Source organism: Microcebus murinus, chromosome 10 (genome assembly GCF_040939455.1).
Source record: "Microcebus murinus isolate Inina chromosome 10, M.murinus_Inina_mat1.0, whole genome shotgun sequence".
Classification (NCBI taxonomy): domain Eukaryota; kingdom Metazoa; phylum Chordata; class Mammalia; order Primates; family Cheirogaleidae; genus Microcebus; species Microcebus murinus.
This window is the reverse complement of record NC_134113.1, coordinates 44,644,566-44,661,879: the sequence shown is the minus strand read 5'-3', so window position 1 is coordinate 44,661,879 and position 17,314 is coordinate 44,644,566. Positions and strand designations below refer to the sequence as shown.

General features: G+C 38.8%; 1 protein-coding gene across 3 annotated transcripts in view; it reads right to left on the bottom strand.

Annotated features, from left to right (window-relative positions):
* PTPRR (protein tyrosine phosphatase receptor type R) overlaps positions 1-17,314 on the bottom strand; it is a 264,986-nt gene that overhangs the window by 88,293 nt on the left and 159,379 nt on the right. For all 3 annotated transcript variants that reach the window (XM_020287986.2, XM_012788751.3, XM_076007167.1), the window contains one exon: positions 16,664-16,932. In XM_020287986.2, the coding sequence (XP_020143575.1) occupies positions 16,664-16,932 (269 nt within the window). The remainder of the gene's footprint in view (positions 1-16,663; positions 16,933-17,314) is intronic.

Genomic DNA, 17,314 nt, shown 5'->3' with positions numbered 1-17,314 from the left:
TAAAGAATAAGGTTTTTTTTATAGTCTGTTTAATGTTTTTGTGTATAGTCAATTTATTTCAAGAAAATATTATCAGAAATCTAATCCAGAGCAACAAATTTCTAGTGTGTGCCTACTGTAAGCAAGTCATTTTAAGGAAAAAATCAGGTAAAATTTGGGTAGAAATTTAAGGCTCATTCACAGGGCAACATATGTACAGTGGTTGGCAATTTGGGATCTGGAGCTCAGCTACCTGTAATCTATATTTTTTCCACGGTTCCCATGGCCAATTGGGTGACCTTGAGCCAGTGATATAACCTTTTGGAGCCATGGTTTTCTCTTACGTAAAACAGTGGCAATAATAGTAGGGTTATTTTGAGTATTAGGAGTTATACAAGTAAAGCATTTAGATTTTTATATACTTGGGGGGGAGGTGGAATAGCTTTTGATATTTAGAGGAAAGAATATATATGTTAAAATTCCTACCTGGTATTAAAGATAAGTCACATTATTAATTGTTTTATATTTAATCATATATAACATATATTGTCAGACTGCAGTATAATGGACGAAGTCTTGAAATCATCTCGCAAACTTTAAAGGGCTCCATGCTGTCATGGAAAGAGTCTAACTGGAATGGAATTGAGTTTTGGCTTCTGATTCTGATTTTCCCTCTCTCAGATGATTAAAACACTCAGATTCTTATTGATTCAAAGGTCCTCTTGGACAAAGGTTTTAGCTGAACAAATACTATTAATACTTTCTCTGGGAACACCAAACAACTTTAGTACTTTCCATAAAATGTGATCAAAATCTTTAATTATAAAGATAAGGTAAAATACAACCTTTAGAATGGGTTATAAGGCTGAAGAAAATCAGAATTAATTTCTAAGCACAAATGTACACAACATATGACAGTTAATTTAGAAAGAATTATCAAAGAGTCATTTATTAACATAAAAGAATTTATAAAAGAAGCTATCAGACACTTTTGTATTGTGATCAGGTTTTCAAAGTGGCCAGTGAAAAATGCATCTGATAGTGTGTAACAACTTTTCTGGAAACTATTTTAAAATTTATTTTAGTTATCAACAACCCTAGGAAACTCTAAAAATGTTTCAGATATATTGAGGGGAATGATAGGTGGAAAAGATACTGTCTAGCTACATGGCTGCACCAATACAGAGGAGTTAACTAAAAGAGTGTCACAGAAAATGCTTCCAAATCGGGCACAAAACAGTCAAAGCATGAGAAAGACACGTGGACCAGAATATCACATGACCTGTCTTCAGCCTCCAGTCTGATTGCACCTGAACACATTCAGCTTGAGGAGACTACCTGAGGAAATAATTACATCGGTGGTCTTCAAACTTTTTTCTAAGCTGGGGGCTTAGAAAGAAAAGACCATCTTAGGTGTAAGGCTAATAAACAGAACAAATACGTGCAGAGCTGGGCTTGTTGAGGCCTTGGAGAAGGGCCCAGGCTCCACCAGTCCACCTTGCCCTGAAGGCCCCATGGAAAATAGTTGAAAAGCATTGATTTAGATCAAATGTGGAATAACCCACAGTTAGCCATGAATCCAGCTAAACCAAGTACAGGTTGAGTGACCCTTATCCAAAATACTTGGGACCAGAAGTGTTTAACATTTTGGATTTTGGAAAGTTTTCATTATATATATATATATTTATCTGTTGAGCATCCCTAATTCAAGAACCTGAAATCTGAACTACTCCAATGAGTATTTTCTTTGAGTGTCATGTCAATGCTCAAAAAGTTACAGATTTTGGAGCATTTTGGATTTCAGATTTTTGGATTAAGGATGACAGATGGTTCTCATAGGATTCTTTTGGTTCTTTGTAAACAAGTTATTATAGTTAACTTCTTTGTCTCTGTTATTTGTCTGTAAAGCAACAAGGGTGCCTTCTAGGGCTAACATCTTGTGATTCTAATACTTTTAGTAATACATTCAGATATAGGAACTCAGTGTAATTGAGTAGATAAGAGCTGTTGGAGTGCTGTGGAACCAAAAATGAAACTGGTTTTAGATAATCATTTGAAAAGTTTCCAGTTCTGCAATCCATGAGTCATTTAGTTCCAGAACTCTGCTTCCAATAAGGGGTATGACAACTGCTTTCACATCAAGAGCTCTGCCATTAGCTGTATAGTTATGAAAACATCCCTGAGACTTGGATCAAAACCACTAAGATCATAGTTCCCAAATAGGAATAATTTGAATATACTTATAGAAATATTTAGTAATTTAAATATATAAGAAATTTAAATATATGAATTTAAACATGCATAGCTTAAAAATAATTTAAATATATGCATTTAATGTATATATTTAAATATATTAAATATATGCATATCTATGTATGTATATAGAGATATGTATATAGATTATACATATAGACAATCTGTATGTATCTATATCTATACCTCTATCTATCTATCTGTGTATTTGTGTCTCCCCAGCCCTGGCCCAGAGCTATTGAGGCTGGATTTCTTGAGTTGTACTCTAGAATATTTTCTATTTGGAAATTCTATTTAGAGAGAGAAAAAAATTCTATCCAGAGATTTTTTTATATCTAGACTATCTAGATATTTCACAAAATTTCCCTAGGGATTGAACTAGATTTGGGAACCACTACTTTAAGATTTCTCTCAATTCTAAAATGCTGTATTTTGGCTTTCAAGAAGACCCTAGTTCTAAAATATTACTACCTACTTTCAGACCATTACTATGCCCACTGTTACCAACAGCAAATGGGAATAAGGGAAGGAACTAAGCATTTATTAAAGTCTAACACGCACCAGGTACCTTGATAGACAATAAAAATATGTGGACATGGCAATTAAAAAAAGACATGGTCTTTACTCCTAAAGTGCTTACAATTTAGTTTACTGAATTACACAGTTTAAGTTTGGTTTTCTATGAGGAATAATAATGATTTAGGAAAAAAAAGGCTGTGGGGGTCAAATAATCATGTTTAAGCAATGTTTTAATTATTTTACTTATTATTAATATTTTGAGGATCTTGATATTCTAATGTCCTTTGATTTTTTTTTACCTCCTCTTCCACATTGGGGGAATAAAACTAGTGGTGACATAAAATAATTAAAAAATAATTCCAGTGAGACTATTATTGACACTATGTTAAAGATTTCCTGAGACACCCTCCCCACATTAGAGTTTGCTGATATCACTCTAGTTGATGTAAGGCCAAATTTAGGAATTTCTGTCACACAGAGGCCTAGATTTTTACTTTTATGTCAAATTGTTGCTTCAGTGCGCCACCTACAGGTCAGATATGGGAGAACATATTTAAATTAGAAACTTCTTTGAGTCATCCCTTCTTAAATAGTATTTACGGAGTATGTTCTTGACTGCTCTCAGGGATTTTACATTTAACAAGGGAAGTAATTATTTCAATAATATCTCTGTGCACATGTTTCCAAAACACCTATCTACGAAGCTCTTGGATCTAATCTGCCCAAATAAAATACATAAGATCCCCCCCTATACCTAGTATATGCAAAATACTTCATTGCTTACATTCTTTGTTTCTAATCCAACCAGCTGAAAGTAAATTCACTCTACTCTGAATCGCCCCAGCATTGAGGCATTGCCTTCCTTCTCTTTTCTTTTACAGTTTTCAGGTAGAATAGGAGCTATTATTATTAATTTGCTTTTTCTGTTAATTTCTGTTCCCCAAAACATTTAACATCTCCTGGATTATGAGGCTAGGATGGGCAATGATACACCTTTGAAAATGAGATGACACACTTTCAATGCTGATTGAAAGTGAAACTCTCTTCTACAAAACAGTGATGGCAAATTCAGCCGTTATTACCACGGTCAGGATTATAAAGCTCACTTGGATCAAGAAGTTGGGTGGAAGAAAGTTTCCTCCACAAACATTTCATGATTACTTGAAGAAAAACAAAAGGTCAGAGTTTTAAAACACAGAGATGAGGAAGTAAAGACAAGGAGAGTCGCCCCCATACAAAGCTCTACAGAATGTTCTAAGATGAAGAAGCACTGCCTTGCCTAGAGAAATTTGCAATCTCCTCATCTGAGATCTCTGTCTAGATATCTAGATCATTCTTTTACAAATATGGACTCATTCAACTGTATGATTTTTCTTGCCTAAAAGACTTGTTGCCTATTTGTGCTGTGATAACAGGTTCAGGAGAGAGTCCCTTTAACTCTTCAAGACTGAAACATTAAACAGGAGCAGAGAGGCTATATAGACCTTAAGTACTCATTGGTCACACAAAGTAGTTGAAGAATTTAAGCATCCATGAATGAGATAGCAATAAATTTTCTCTTCCCCTGGGCTTTCTAGAAATAACTGGACATATCAGAGCTGAAATATATAAGGCTAACACTGATGAGTAAGGCTAACTCTGTATCATCCAGTCAATATTTAAAGAGCTCCTACTGTCTGTGTGGAACTAGGGAAGCAAAAATGAATGAGCTCTCAGAGTTCTACTTGAGCTTGTGAGTGTGCACACCCATGCACGTGCACACATGTGAAAGTTATTCATGGGGTCAGGAAAGAGAAGAAGAGGTCGTTTAGAGATAGTTTATTCCTAGAGGTCTGCATGTTTTCTATGTATGGGATGGAAAGAGGGAATTTCAGAAGAGCAATACTGAGTTGGAAAAGCTGCCTTGGACAATGAGAAAAAGAGCTGACTGGAAAACCTGACAGGTATTTGAGTAGCGTGTCCATGGGAGAAAGGAATGCTGAAGGATCCACATTTGAGGTATATTCCTTCAGGCAAACTAGGTCTTTTCTGTACTTTTAATGTATTCGCTCTCATATGCCCTTTAGCACTTGATCATTTCTACTTTCATTATTGATCAAAGTGGGTTAAAATTCCTGCTCGTTTCTTAGAATCCTTAGGTAGACTGCAGATTCTACCAGGAAAATGAATATTCCTCTGAATAGCGATTTGGTAACAATATGCTAACTTAGAGGCCCAAATTAAACAGCAAATAAAACATAACAAGAGTAAAACTATTTTTTTTCCAGGGGATCATATTCAGATCAGGGGAAATAAGGGTTTTATAAACTCGCCTTAGACTCAGGAGAAACAGCGTGACTTTGCCGAGGACACGTGGGGACCGTGGCCCTGTGACGCTCCCCTCCCAGTGGCCAATGAGGCCAGGCACCCGGCAATAGCAGAGACCTCTGTCAGTGGGGCAGGAGGGAGATGATGGGAAAATCATCTATTTTTGTTTTTTAAACAAATATTTCTATAAAATTAACCTGATGTTTAAGAACTTGTTCTTCTCTTCATATTGAGGTTTAACACATATTTATGGAATATATAGTATGTGTCAGGCATTTGTGCTCTAGACAGAACCCTGTGAGGAAATCAGAATCAGGAGCAGAAGGAGGAAAATAAGAAGGCAGGTGGGATGGGGAGGGCTGGGAAAAGGGAAGAATTGTTGAGGCTTGTATTTCAATCCCTGACTTAGAAAACACTGGCTCCCATATAAATAGATCTATACATTTTAAGACATTATTAGGCAATAATAATTGCATTAGACATATTCTCCTTAAAATTATTTGTGGATTAAATGAAAACTGAAAATGAATGGATGTCAAATAGTTTTATTCGAAAGTGTATGGACCTATTTGTCATTTCTAGAGTTACATTCTTTCATCACTACACTGAGACCTTTTTGCTAAGGTATCTGCCAAAAGAGATTATGCCTCACCTGCGAGAAAGAACATTAAACACGTCGTCATCATCATCATATTATTATTTAATATAAAAACAAGATTTGTCTTCCCCCCCCAGGTGGGACTATGGATAACAACTGCATCAACACCAGTTCTCCACTAGAGGGCACTATTTCCACATACTACAGTCAGGCGCGCGCCATCTAGGCCAGCTTTGGAACTGAGAACACAGCTTCTCTCTGCAGTTAAATAACACCCAGATTAATCACGCTGCGTAGCTAAATGCGAATGACACTTAAAAGTCATTTTTATAATATTTACAGAAAAATATGATTTTATAGTTAATGAAATACAAATATATATTTTTTATATTATGGAAAAAAATCCCCATCAGTTGAAAAAATAATTTGGCTCAAGTCACATGTCAAGAGAGATGCGTGATTTTCCACTGTTCTGCTATAGAGGCCATGTACTAATATCTGGGCAGATCCGATGAGAGCAGAGTGGTGCCTCACTTCACAGGAAAACAATGTTTGGGCCGTCCATAAAGTGCAAACATTTTATAGGACCCTGAACTGTAGCTTTATGACACATTTCAAATTAACCCCTAAGACACAAGCCTCTGCCTGCTAGGGAAAACCTCCTGACACAGTATCTAGGATTCAGAGCTAGTCTCTCTCAAAATAGGAAGCAAAGCTTACGCTGGGAATTTTCTGTGCCTGCCCTGATTAAAATGCTTCTACAAAACAGGCCATTTCACCTAATTCTGTCAACTTGTACATCAAGATCTGGAACGTGGTCCCCGAGCAAAGACCGGAAATCTCATTTTAAAAAGCGCCACATTTAGCACTCTCCAAAGAGAAACTCTAATTTGATCACGTGTAGAGGAATCAGGGAACATGAATCTCAAAAAAGTATACCACAACCACCTCTTCTTTAGGGCCAGGACAACAAGAACTTTATAAAAATGCTAACATGATGCAGCTAGGGAAAATAAGCATAATTCTCTCTAAAAATAGGTCACACTCTACAGAGCGGCCATAAGCATTCTCAAGGTAATTTGGTTTTATCCCCCATGAAGCAGGTGCGAATGGAAACTTCCCTGCAAAGCTGGAATCAGCACCCCCCCCTCAGCTTATAAGTTAGTGGGTGTTGAAGGAGTGGGGGATGGAAGTGCCCAGAAACCCTTTCTTTTTTTTTTTTTGAGACAGTCTCACTTTGTTGCTCAGGCTACAGTGAGTGCTGTGGCATCAGCAACCTCAAACTCCTGGACTCAAGCAATCCTGCTGCCTCAGCCTCCTGAGTAGCTGGGACTACAGGCATGTGCCACCATGCCTGGCTAACATTCTGTATATATATTTTTAGTTGATCAATTAATTTCTTTGTATTTTTAGTAGAGACAGGGTCTTGCTCAGGCTGGTTTTGAACTCTTGACCTTGAGCGATCCTCCCGCCTCGCTCTCCCAGAGTGCTAGGATCAGAAGCTCTTTGTGCTTGAACCTCAGGGTGAGGCGGCCTATGGAGGGGTGGTCAGGAGGCAGATACAGCAGTTAGATGACTCAATGGCACTTACTCCTGTTGCTCTGTCAGGGGCCACAAGGGGAGACAGGGAAGGTGGGGAGAGGAAAGGACCAACGGCAGTGACTGCTAGTGGAGCCACTTCCAAGTCTTGGGACTTATTCAGCCACAAAAGTTCAAACACTTCAGGGTCTGCTTGGGCAGCACTTGCCAATAAGTAATGGCCAATTTTTATCTTTTTAGGCAAAACTCCTTTATTTTTAATTCTTTAAAAATATATGCTGGCTTCTGTTCTCTCCCTCCGTTGTATCTGCTGTCACTTCTTTCATTTAACACAATTACATTTTTGTCTCCTAACTTGCCACTCATTTTTAGGCAGATTTAAACATTTACTTCCATTTTCTTCATTCCTGTGGAGTTTTATTTATTTTTTTTTAAGAATAAAAAACACTTTCAAGATATTTTCCTAACCCCTCAGAACTCCAACCCACCTACGTCAAAATGCAATTGTATCTATCTGTCTATCGTACAAATGAAGGGAAAACAGCCTGACGGCCCCTGGTATTGGAGGCCTTGTGCGTGTTTGCAGTGCCCCCCTAATCAGTGGGTGGCCCCATAAAAGTGGTTTATAAAAATAGGATAATAAAAAATAATATTAAGAGAAGGTTAAAGTTTTATCGTTTGTATCAGCTAGAAGGAGGTAGAACATAGCGGTTATGTGCGGATTTTTGTAACCAGACTGTCTAGGTTGGAATCTCCAACTAAATTTTTATTTTTTTGTGACATTGAGGCTGTTACTCCGTTTCTATAGGTCTCTGTTAGCTTACCTGCAAGAAGGGCGTAGAAATAGTGCCTGCCTCAAGGGGTGTATGAGATAACACATTAGCACAGCGGTGGGCACATGGACGCAATGGCGTGCCAGCCACTGACTGACGGTCAGATTAGCCGTGACTCTTTGTCCCGTTCTGACAGCAGGGGAAGCAGCCTGGTGGAGGGGAATGGACATGTGCTTCTCTGCTTTCCTGCCACCTCCACCGTCTGCCACACACATCTTGAAATGGGTGAGTTGTTATCCAGATAGCCTGAGCAATATAGAGACCCCCTCCACCACGTCCTTTGAGGATAGTTTCTAACTTGGGTTTCCTAGTTTTTTGCTGCCTGTCTCCGTGACCTCAGCTTCTTTACTACATTGGTGTTCACCATCACTTTGGTCCTTTAGCGGATTACCACTGGGCCTCTAGAACGGGAGCAACCGGATAAAAGAAAAAACGGAGACAGTGTGCTTCTACAGTGGTGATGGATGAAATGGATATCTACGTTGAGTGTTTTAAATTTACCTCACAAAATTGCATTTTGTGTGATGTAAAATCTGAAAAAATATCCTGAAAACCAAGCATGAAATTTGCTAAGAGAAGTAACAGTGTGACACTCAATGACATACCTACTTGCTAAATATATCAATATGTAATTTATTTTAAAGTGTATTTTTCATGGGCTGTAAGAATGTCCTCCTCTCTGTCCCCAAAGGGTGACAATTTAGCATTTGTTACAAGTACAGCCTTTGGAGCCATGACTCTTGGGTTCAGATTCTGTTCGTCACCCTCACCCTCCTGGTAACTTATTATTAAGTTATTTGGGCAGTAACTTAAACCCTCTGAGCATGAGTTTCCTCACTGTACGGAAGGGATAATAGGTTCTTTGTGAGGATGAAATGAGATAGCACATGTGAAAGGTCAATGAGTTTTATCCAGTTATTATTTTTATTGATGTTATTTGGAGTTAAATTAGGATTGACATCTACATGTTTGTTTTGTGTTATGTTTGTGATCCCACATAGTGTCAGGCTGAGCAGCTGAGTCACGATTGCTAGACTATGTTCAATGGTGCTGGGTCACAGGTGCCAACAAAACGGATGGTGTTTATTTGAAGGAGGCCATGTGGTATGTGTATAATGGCCTGGAAAGATCAAGGAAAAGTGGAGTGTAAACTTAGCTCTGCTGCAACTAGTGTTGTAAGCTTTAGCAATCACAGTAATGCTGTTGGTACCCCATCCAGATCACCTTTCCCAGGCTGGTGCCCCATCCTCTCCTCCTTCATGGCTGGCAGTGTTGCCTGTTAATGGTACCCACCTGCCACTTCTCTGGAGCATCACCCTCAGCTGATGGGTGTTGCCATGTCCTGCTGCCTCCACCACGCCTGGGTGGCCTGAAGTCCATGGAGGACTAGCATGAGAGAACAGAGGCCCAGCCCTTTGCCTCAGGTGAGAAAACTGTCCATGAGGGGCCACTTATGCTCAGAGCTCCCTCCCTGTGTGTCAGGCTGAGAGTAGGAGACAGCTGAAACTACCCCTTTGCCAGCCCTCTTCTCTGTTCTGCCTCCCCTACTTTTCTAACAAGCTGCTCCTGGGAACATCTTCTCTGAGAATCCTTGTGTCAGGCTATGCTTTTATAGAATCTCACCTGAGACCCAAGAGAGAAGATTCTGGGCTTCGGTTTCATTTGACAGAAAATGAGGGAGTTGGGTCCATTTTTATTGATGGGTCTATGTAAAGAATACAGATTTTAATTTACAGAGTATTTTTGTATACTTTTCACTCTGATATGAAGTTATATCCATTCTTTAACCTTCCCTTTACTCATAGCTCCCAAAGGGAGACCATCTAGTGGAGGAACGACTAAGGATTTTCCAAGTTAAAATTTGTGAGCATCCAATTGTACCCTCCACTAGTGGGAACTAGGGATAGAAGTCAGGACATTCTACCTTGCCAGGGGGAAACTATAGCAAACAAAGGCTTTGAGTTTGGCTGTAGAGTTCTCAATGTCTTGACAAGGCCTATCTTTTCATTGCCTCCATGTTGCAGACAAATTTCTAGCTCTGTTAGAAACTTCCCAGGCTCAGCCAGGTTGCAACCTCTAAGAAAACATAGTGCTACATTACAATGAGTCCACCTTTCCTTTCTGGACAGTTCTCTAATGTCCTTGCTTAGTTTTACTTCTAATAGAAAACTGAGTGAGAAAAATGAAGAAATAATGTGAACATATCCAATTTGCCTGTTGAGTTCCTTTCCATAAAATTGGCCATTAGTCATACAGTAGCCTAAAGGGGAAATCTGCAGAAACTTTGAGATGTGTAAGTTCTCTGTTTTCGCACTGAAGAAACTGTACCTTCTATAGAGTCTGAATGTGATTCCTCATTTACTGGGCATTTGGAACTCTGCTTGTATACAGCTTCCTTGAGAGTGACCAGTGAAAGATTTGGGGAGGACTGGGATGGGACAAAAGAGAGAGAACATGAGCTAACTATGGCCTCATAATGTCCCAGCATGTGACCTTTGTCATCTAGCTTAACTGTCATAAGAGCTGTGTAAGGCACTTGTTATTTTCCTCATTGCAGGTGAACAAACAGGTTTTAAGCTATACACATAGTAGTCATGGAGTAGGCATTTGAATTTATCTCTCTAATCCCTGGACTTACCATGGGAAATTAATTCATTTATTAGACTAGCGTAGCTGAATTTGATACTGTTATTTGTTACATAACATTTAATGTTCAATGTGTAAGTATATATTTATAAATCATATATATATATATATAATGCATATTTATGAATAGGATGAGTAAACTATAAGCCAATTGACAGTTAAAAAAAACATGATGTTATATGGCAGGTTCAACTGTATCAATTCAGTAGGAAAAAAGTTTCAACTGTCCTGAGTTCAAAAATACAACTGACTTACTATATACTTGTGAAATGGAATCAGAGGACAGAAACAAAAAGAATACTAGGTTTCCTTTACCTTCTCAAAGACATGATGCCATTTTATACTAATTGTTAATTTTGCAGTGTCCTTTGAAGTAAGGTGGAACAGATATTATTTGTTCAGATATTATTGGGAAAACCATACCACGAAGGACTTAGTTACTCTGCTGAGTGACTTATTTAATAAATGCCAGAAGTAATATTAGCACAGAGACTCAGCCCTACAGTTTATCATTAGGCTATTTGTTCTTATGGAAGGTTCTTTAAAACATATATGAGATCTTCAGATGCAAAGGAAAACTAATTAACTCCATAATACTTTTTGAGTGTTTACTATGTGCCAGGATTACTGGAACCATGAGAGAGACAGAAGAATAATCTTGAGCCATAGTACCTGTTCTTAAGATTCTTGCAGTCTGGTTAAGGGATAAGACAAATCACTTAAAAACCAGTTTCAGTCCCTTTCTGGATGACTCTTTAATTAAAATCATGGCTAGAGGAGTGGTGTATATGAGAATTCATAGGTGTTATAAACCACTGTGGGCATGAATAGGTTACATGGCCAATGGTAAGGTAAGTTTTGTGTTATACTCTGGAGACTAGAGATAGGTAGAGAGTGAAAAGGAGGGACAAGGTGAACAGAGATGCAAATGTGGGCAGGAGCACAGCACACTGAGGAACGAGAACAGACTGGGTGGAACAAAAGGTTTGTTTTGGGGTGAAATGGCAAACAGATTTGGAGCAAATGACCAAGGCCAGATATGTGCCTTATCCTGTAGGACAAGGGGAGCTAATGAGAAATGTTGCACAACATTTGTTGTGATAATGCAAGTATTGTTATAGCACAATAAACCTGAAGAGTATTGAAGGAGGAAAAAAATTAGATGCACCCAGATAAGATGAAATAAAATAATATATATGAAATATATAACATATATTACTCCTAATACATTTTATAATCCTAAGACACAATGATTTGACCATGTAGTAATAACAGCTGGCTCCAGGGTGCTGACTATAGAAAAAGAGAATCAATAATGAGAAAGTTGGAGGAATAAGAATCAATATGACTTAGTGACAATTTGAAAATAAAAAGAAAAGAAGAGAGAACTGCTGTGTCCCTTCCCATATAAGATTCTTTAATCTTCATAATTTCCAGAGTCTATCCTTTGTACTCAGTTAAGCATCTGCATTTAGTCTTTATATTTTCTTTTATTTATATTTTAATTTTAAATTCTATTTTATTATTAATAATGCCAAAGTAATAGATTCCACCTCCACCAGGGATGAGAGATTTATGTGGTATGATTCAAAAGATTTTTGGGACAAGTGACTCATAAATGCAGCCTTTATGGTCTCATGGTGATTTTAATGAAGTCAGATTCTTATTCACTAAACAGAAGATTATTACTTCACTCTAGGATCAAGAGACGAGGGGCTATAAAATATGAGGCCATTTTAAAGGCACCATTAGAACACATAAGCATAAATTAAGCTTTGAGGCTTAAAACTGCCAGAGAAGTTTTTTCACTGCATGGAATACTGTATCGTCTTCATATTTTATCACTCTTAAAACTTTTCACTATGCCATTTTGACAGGGAATTATGGCAGAAAAATGGCAGCCAGAATAGGAGAGGAAGGGAGGGTGGAATGAGCAACGTGTTTCCCTGTAACTTCTGGGAGTTGGCCTGAGAATTAGCCATTCATTCATTCAAACATTTATTTCCAGGAGTTCCTGCTCTCTAGGAATTATGTTCTATATGTAAGAGATATAGGGACAATTAAATCATATACCTGCCCTCAAGAATCTTAGAGTCTATTGGCTAAGACAGATTAGTAAACCAAAGTTGAAAAGACATGCAAGAAGTGCTATAAATATTGTGTGCACACAGGGTTATGGGACTAAAGCTGAGAGGAGCAAGGGAGAAGTAGCTCAATCAGTGTTGGGCTGGAGGAGGAAGGGGATGGAGGCAGAGGGAGCCTGAAATGGCTTCCAAGAGGAAGTGATGCTTGAACTTCCTCCCTTATATTTGCACTCCCACCCCCTCACCTTTGGCCTTTCCCTGCATTCAGGCTGCCAAACTGTTTTTTTTTTTTTTTTTTTAATGCCTTTGGGAAGCAATCTGAGAACAGAAAGCAGAGAAATTTGAGTCCTGTCACGACTTTGAGTTCTAAAGGCCAGGCCCTTAGTGGAAGGATCTGTCTTAAGGTGTGGATGTCAGATAAGACAGAATGTGAAATAAATAAGAGCAGGGTCTTCTGTTTCTCAAAGCCTGAGAAAGAGGTCATGGGCTTAGGGGAGGGGGAAGTGTCAGAGGGGCTGCTTTGTGGGTGCAGGTGTCAATGAGACCTGTATCCTTCATGGCTAAGCCCCAGGAAATTAAGAACTGTCAGCAGGAGGACCCTAACCCTTGGTAGAGCCATGAGAAGGAGTGGCCTGGAGGTGTTTCAGGGGGATGTTATCTTAGACATGCCTAGAGTTTCCTGTGCCTCCATTTGGGGTAGAGCAGTGAGATGATTTTGGGGCATCTAGAAGTGGCTTGGACATAGCTGAGAGAGGGCAGGAGAGAGAGAAAAGGAGGAGGTGATTGCTGGAAATGAAGGGGTTACATAAATAGCAACAAGGGACAACATGGTGGCAACAGTTCTCAGTGTAACTGTGAGAACTGAAAACAAAATGGACATCTTAATAGATGACAGTTTATAGGGATGACATCAGGGCAGATGGAGCCCCTACTCTTCATGTTGAGAAAATCCCCTTAAAACATAGATGCAATGGTAAGAAACCAGAGGTAGGGGGTGGGGAATCAGAGAAGGGCTGAAATTAAGTTTCTACCATTTAGGTAGAATGGCACCTAGAACAAAAGCTTAGGTTAAGTTTCAGAAAAATGAAATTACTTTTCTTATCTCCAGATTTGTAGACCCAGATTCATGCTCACCATATTGGTGGTATTTGTCAAGGGCTTATAGAATTAGGAAAAAGAAGGACAGGTTCTGGCCAAGAACTAATGCTTAGGCTTAAAAGAGCATGGCATAGTGTCTAGAAAAATGTTCAAGTAGCAGGATGAGTATAAGGGAGTGTTTAGCAGTAAACATGAGTGAACAGAGTTTGGGAAAGGCCAGATCAGAAAGGATCTCCCATTCCATATGTAGGAATCATCAGTGTTTTGCAGAAGGCAATGTGAAGCACTGAGGGATTTCGTAAAGAGAGCAACACTCAAAGGCTACTTAGACAACTGCTGCTTGAAATGTCTAGAGAGAATTTGAAACGGGGACCAGTAGGAGGCTGGTTAGGAGAAATGTGGAGGTCTTGAGTTCTCAATAGTATTGGAGCTGGACAAAAGCAAACACTTGGAGAAATATTTCAGGTATTCATAATGTTTGGCTATATGGGGAGAGAGAAAAAAGAAAGAGGAGGAGCTGAGGATATTACCACATTTCTGGGATCCAGAATAAAAAAAGAAGAGAAATAATATAATGAGGAAAATCTTGAGTTCCATTTCTGAATGTTGTAAATTTGCAATGTTTAAGTAAGATCAAGGTAGAGATGTCCAGTTTAGTGCTGGAATATAGGTCGATATCACACAGAAAGGTAGATTTGAGCTGGGGGTAATTTTTTTAGGAATCATAATTACTAAAAGGTAGTAAGAGAAGTGGCTGTGGTTAAGGTTATTCAGGGAGGAGAGAAGAGGCCACAGGATGAAACTCCAAGGTTAAAAGAAGAAGGGAGTCCATATGGGAGCCTAAAGGTAACCACTGAAGAGCCCCGAAAATGACATTTTTGAAGCCAAAGGAGGAGAGAAGTTTAAAAAGGAGGTAGTCATCAGTGCTAGATGGGAAAAGAAAGGAAATATGCACTTTGGATTTGGTAGTTAGACCATCAGTAATCAACTTGATAATCAAAGATATGAAAGAAATAGAGAGGAGGGAAGGTTGAAGAAGACCAAGGAAGCAACATAGATCCTCTGTTCTTTTAAGACACTTATTTGAAAAAGGAAGAAAACACAAGAACCAGAAGAGGAATTGGGTTAAGTGAATTTCTTTGGTACAAAAGAGAACCTATTTCTGTGCTAAGAGGGTTGTAGTAACAAAGAGGACACAGTTGAAAATAGAGGAGGAAAATTGGTGTAGTAAGTTACTGGGACTTGGGGGAATGGCCTGGAGCCTGGGTGGAGAGAACAGGTTTCTCCTGCTCTGAGGTGGAAGGAAGTGGGAGGAGAAGGGTGGCAATAGGGGGACATTTGTAGATCAGGGGACCGGGAATCGATTTAACAGTGATCTGTACTAGCTCTGCTAGAATCCCTCATGTGGACCACAGGGATGTGTAGGAAGCCATCCCTGCCTTCTGCCGTCTCAAACATTCACTTCGATTACATGACTCAGCTGAGACCACCCGATCCAGGAGTGGCAGAGCTGGGTCTGGGATCATTCTCCTGACTCTCCGTTAGCCTCAGAAAGTTCCATCTTATCTATCTTTCCATGCTGAATCCCAAAGAGCAATTTAGTGGTGTCCAAGTAAGAGAATGTCACATGGGGACCCACGTGGGTCCATCAGGAAACCAACAGTGTTTGGGGAGGAAGTAAAATGAATGACCTGATCATTCTGTTTTTCTCCTGCTGTGGAGTCAAAGTGTTTAGGGATCAAGAAATCTCTTTCTTTTCATGTCATTCAGTGTTCTTTGATGATACTTTCGAAGAATTTTGAATGACCAATTTTGTCTTCTGTTCTTAAAGCCCAAACTACATTTTCTGAAGGGTGTGTGTGTGTGTATGTGTAAACCATGACAATTTACATAGGGCATTGTGATGTATCATGGAAAATATATTCAAAATGTATATATGTGATCTAAAAGCCTAAGGTAACAAAAAGGACAGTAATAGAAAATGGAGACATAAAAGACAAGAGGAGAATGAACCTAGAATTGTACCTTGAGAACTTCTTACTTCCCCCACTATCCTGTTCAATGTTGGATACAATACAAATCTTAATTTAAGTCTAAACATGAGACTTCTTATTTTGAGAAGTGCCAGGGAAAGCTTTATTTAATGTTTTTGGGAAGCAAAGAATTAGCCCCTCATCTATGTATTCTGCATATTCTAGTTTCCTTCCATTGTATTTGCTTTAAATTGAAATGTATCAGTCAGTATAAAGTATGTAACGGGTATAATAACATCACATGTATAATAACATCACAAAGGCAGGTAAGGCAACAAAAATAATGTCAAGGATCTTGATATTGAATGTTCATTGTGGTTAAAGAAAGCAGAGGTAAAACTTTTTAAAAAATTAATTTGTGGCATAGACTCCTTCTATCTGACTCCAAACAATGTGGGCTTTTGCAGCAAACACTCTGAGTCCAATCCCAGTGCCTCTCCTACCAGAGTTTTATGACAATTAAACAAGATAGCATCATGTGAGGTTAATAAACCTCAATAAGCACTCAATAAATGGTGATAGCAACTGTCTTGTAGTTGAAGATGGACTTTGCTTGGCTGTACACAAGCATAACAGAATCAGATGTACATAAAGATTCTATCTAATGCAGCTGGGTTCTTTTGGAAGACAAAAAAATATTATTCCATCCTGGTGTCCATTTGGTGGTGAACGATTCTACCTAATCATAGCAATCACTTCTGCTTCTTTCTTTTTACGTCGATGAATACTCTTTCTAAAAAGCCACATGCAGAGGGATACAGAGAAAGTTCTTACCTCTCCTGAAGTCCTATGGGCTTCATTTTGAAAGGAGAAGGACAGACCGAGGTGGAGGTGGAGGCTTTGATCTCAGGAGTGCATCGGCCCTGGGGGTCCACGACAACGTTCAGCACCTTCGGGGCCTGCTCAGGTTGGACCATGCTGTGGCCCGTCTTTGCCTCAGGCTGTGCTGGCTGTAATGTGACGGGTGACAGGTGGATCTCCTGGTTTTTCTCTTTGTCTTGTCTCAAGGAAAGCTGAAGCCTTTCTTTTAATCTATAAAGAATCTATAGAAGGAGATATAAAACGTTCCTGTCACATTTTCTCACATTAACAACGGAGTATGATTTCCTCCACCCCAATCTAGAAGACAAACCAAAATAAAGTTTTAATGATAAAGTAAGAAAAACCTTCTCGTATGATTTCTAGGTTTTGTGGTATTGAGATTTTTCTTAAGATGATATACTTGGTATTTCTAGTAATGCTGAACATACATATCAAATATTTGTATACATGAATCTGTTCCTCAAAGATATAGTCAAAAGCAAATTTAGCTAATCTTATAGAAATTCCAGGTCAATTTGATCACATGGGAATTCTTATTTAAGATGACTGGAATGGCTTATAGAAGGAATAGCTATGAAACAAGGCCTATGACATTTATAGAAA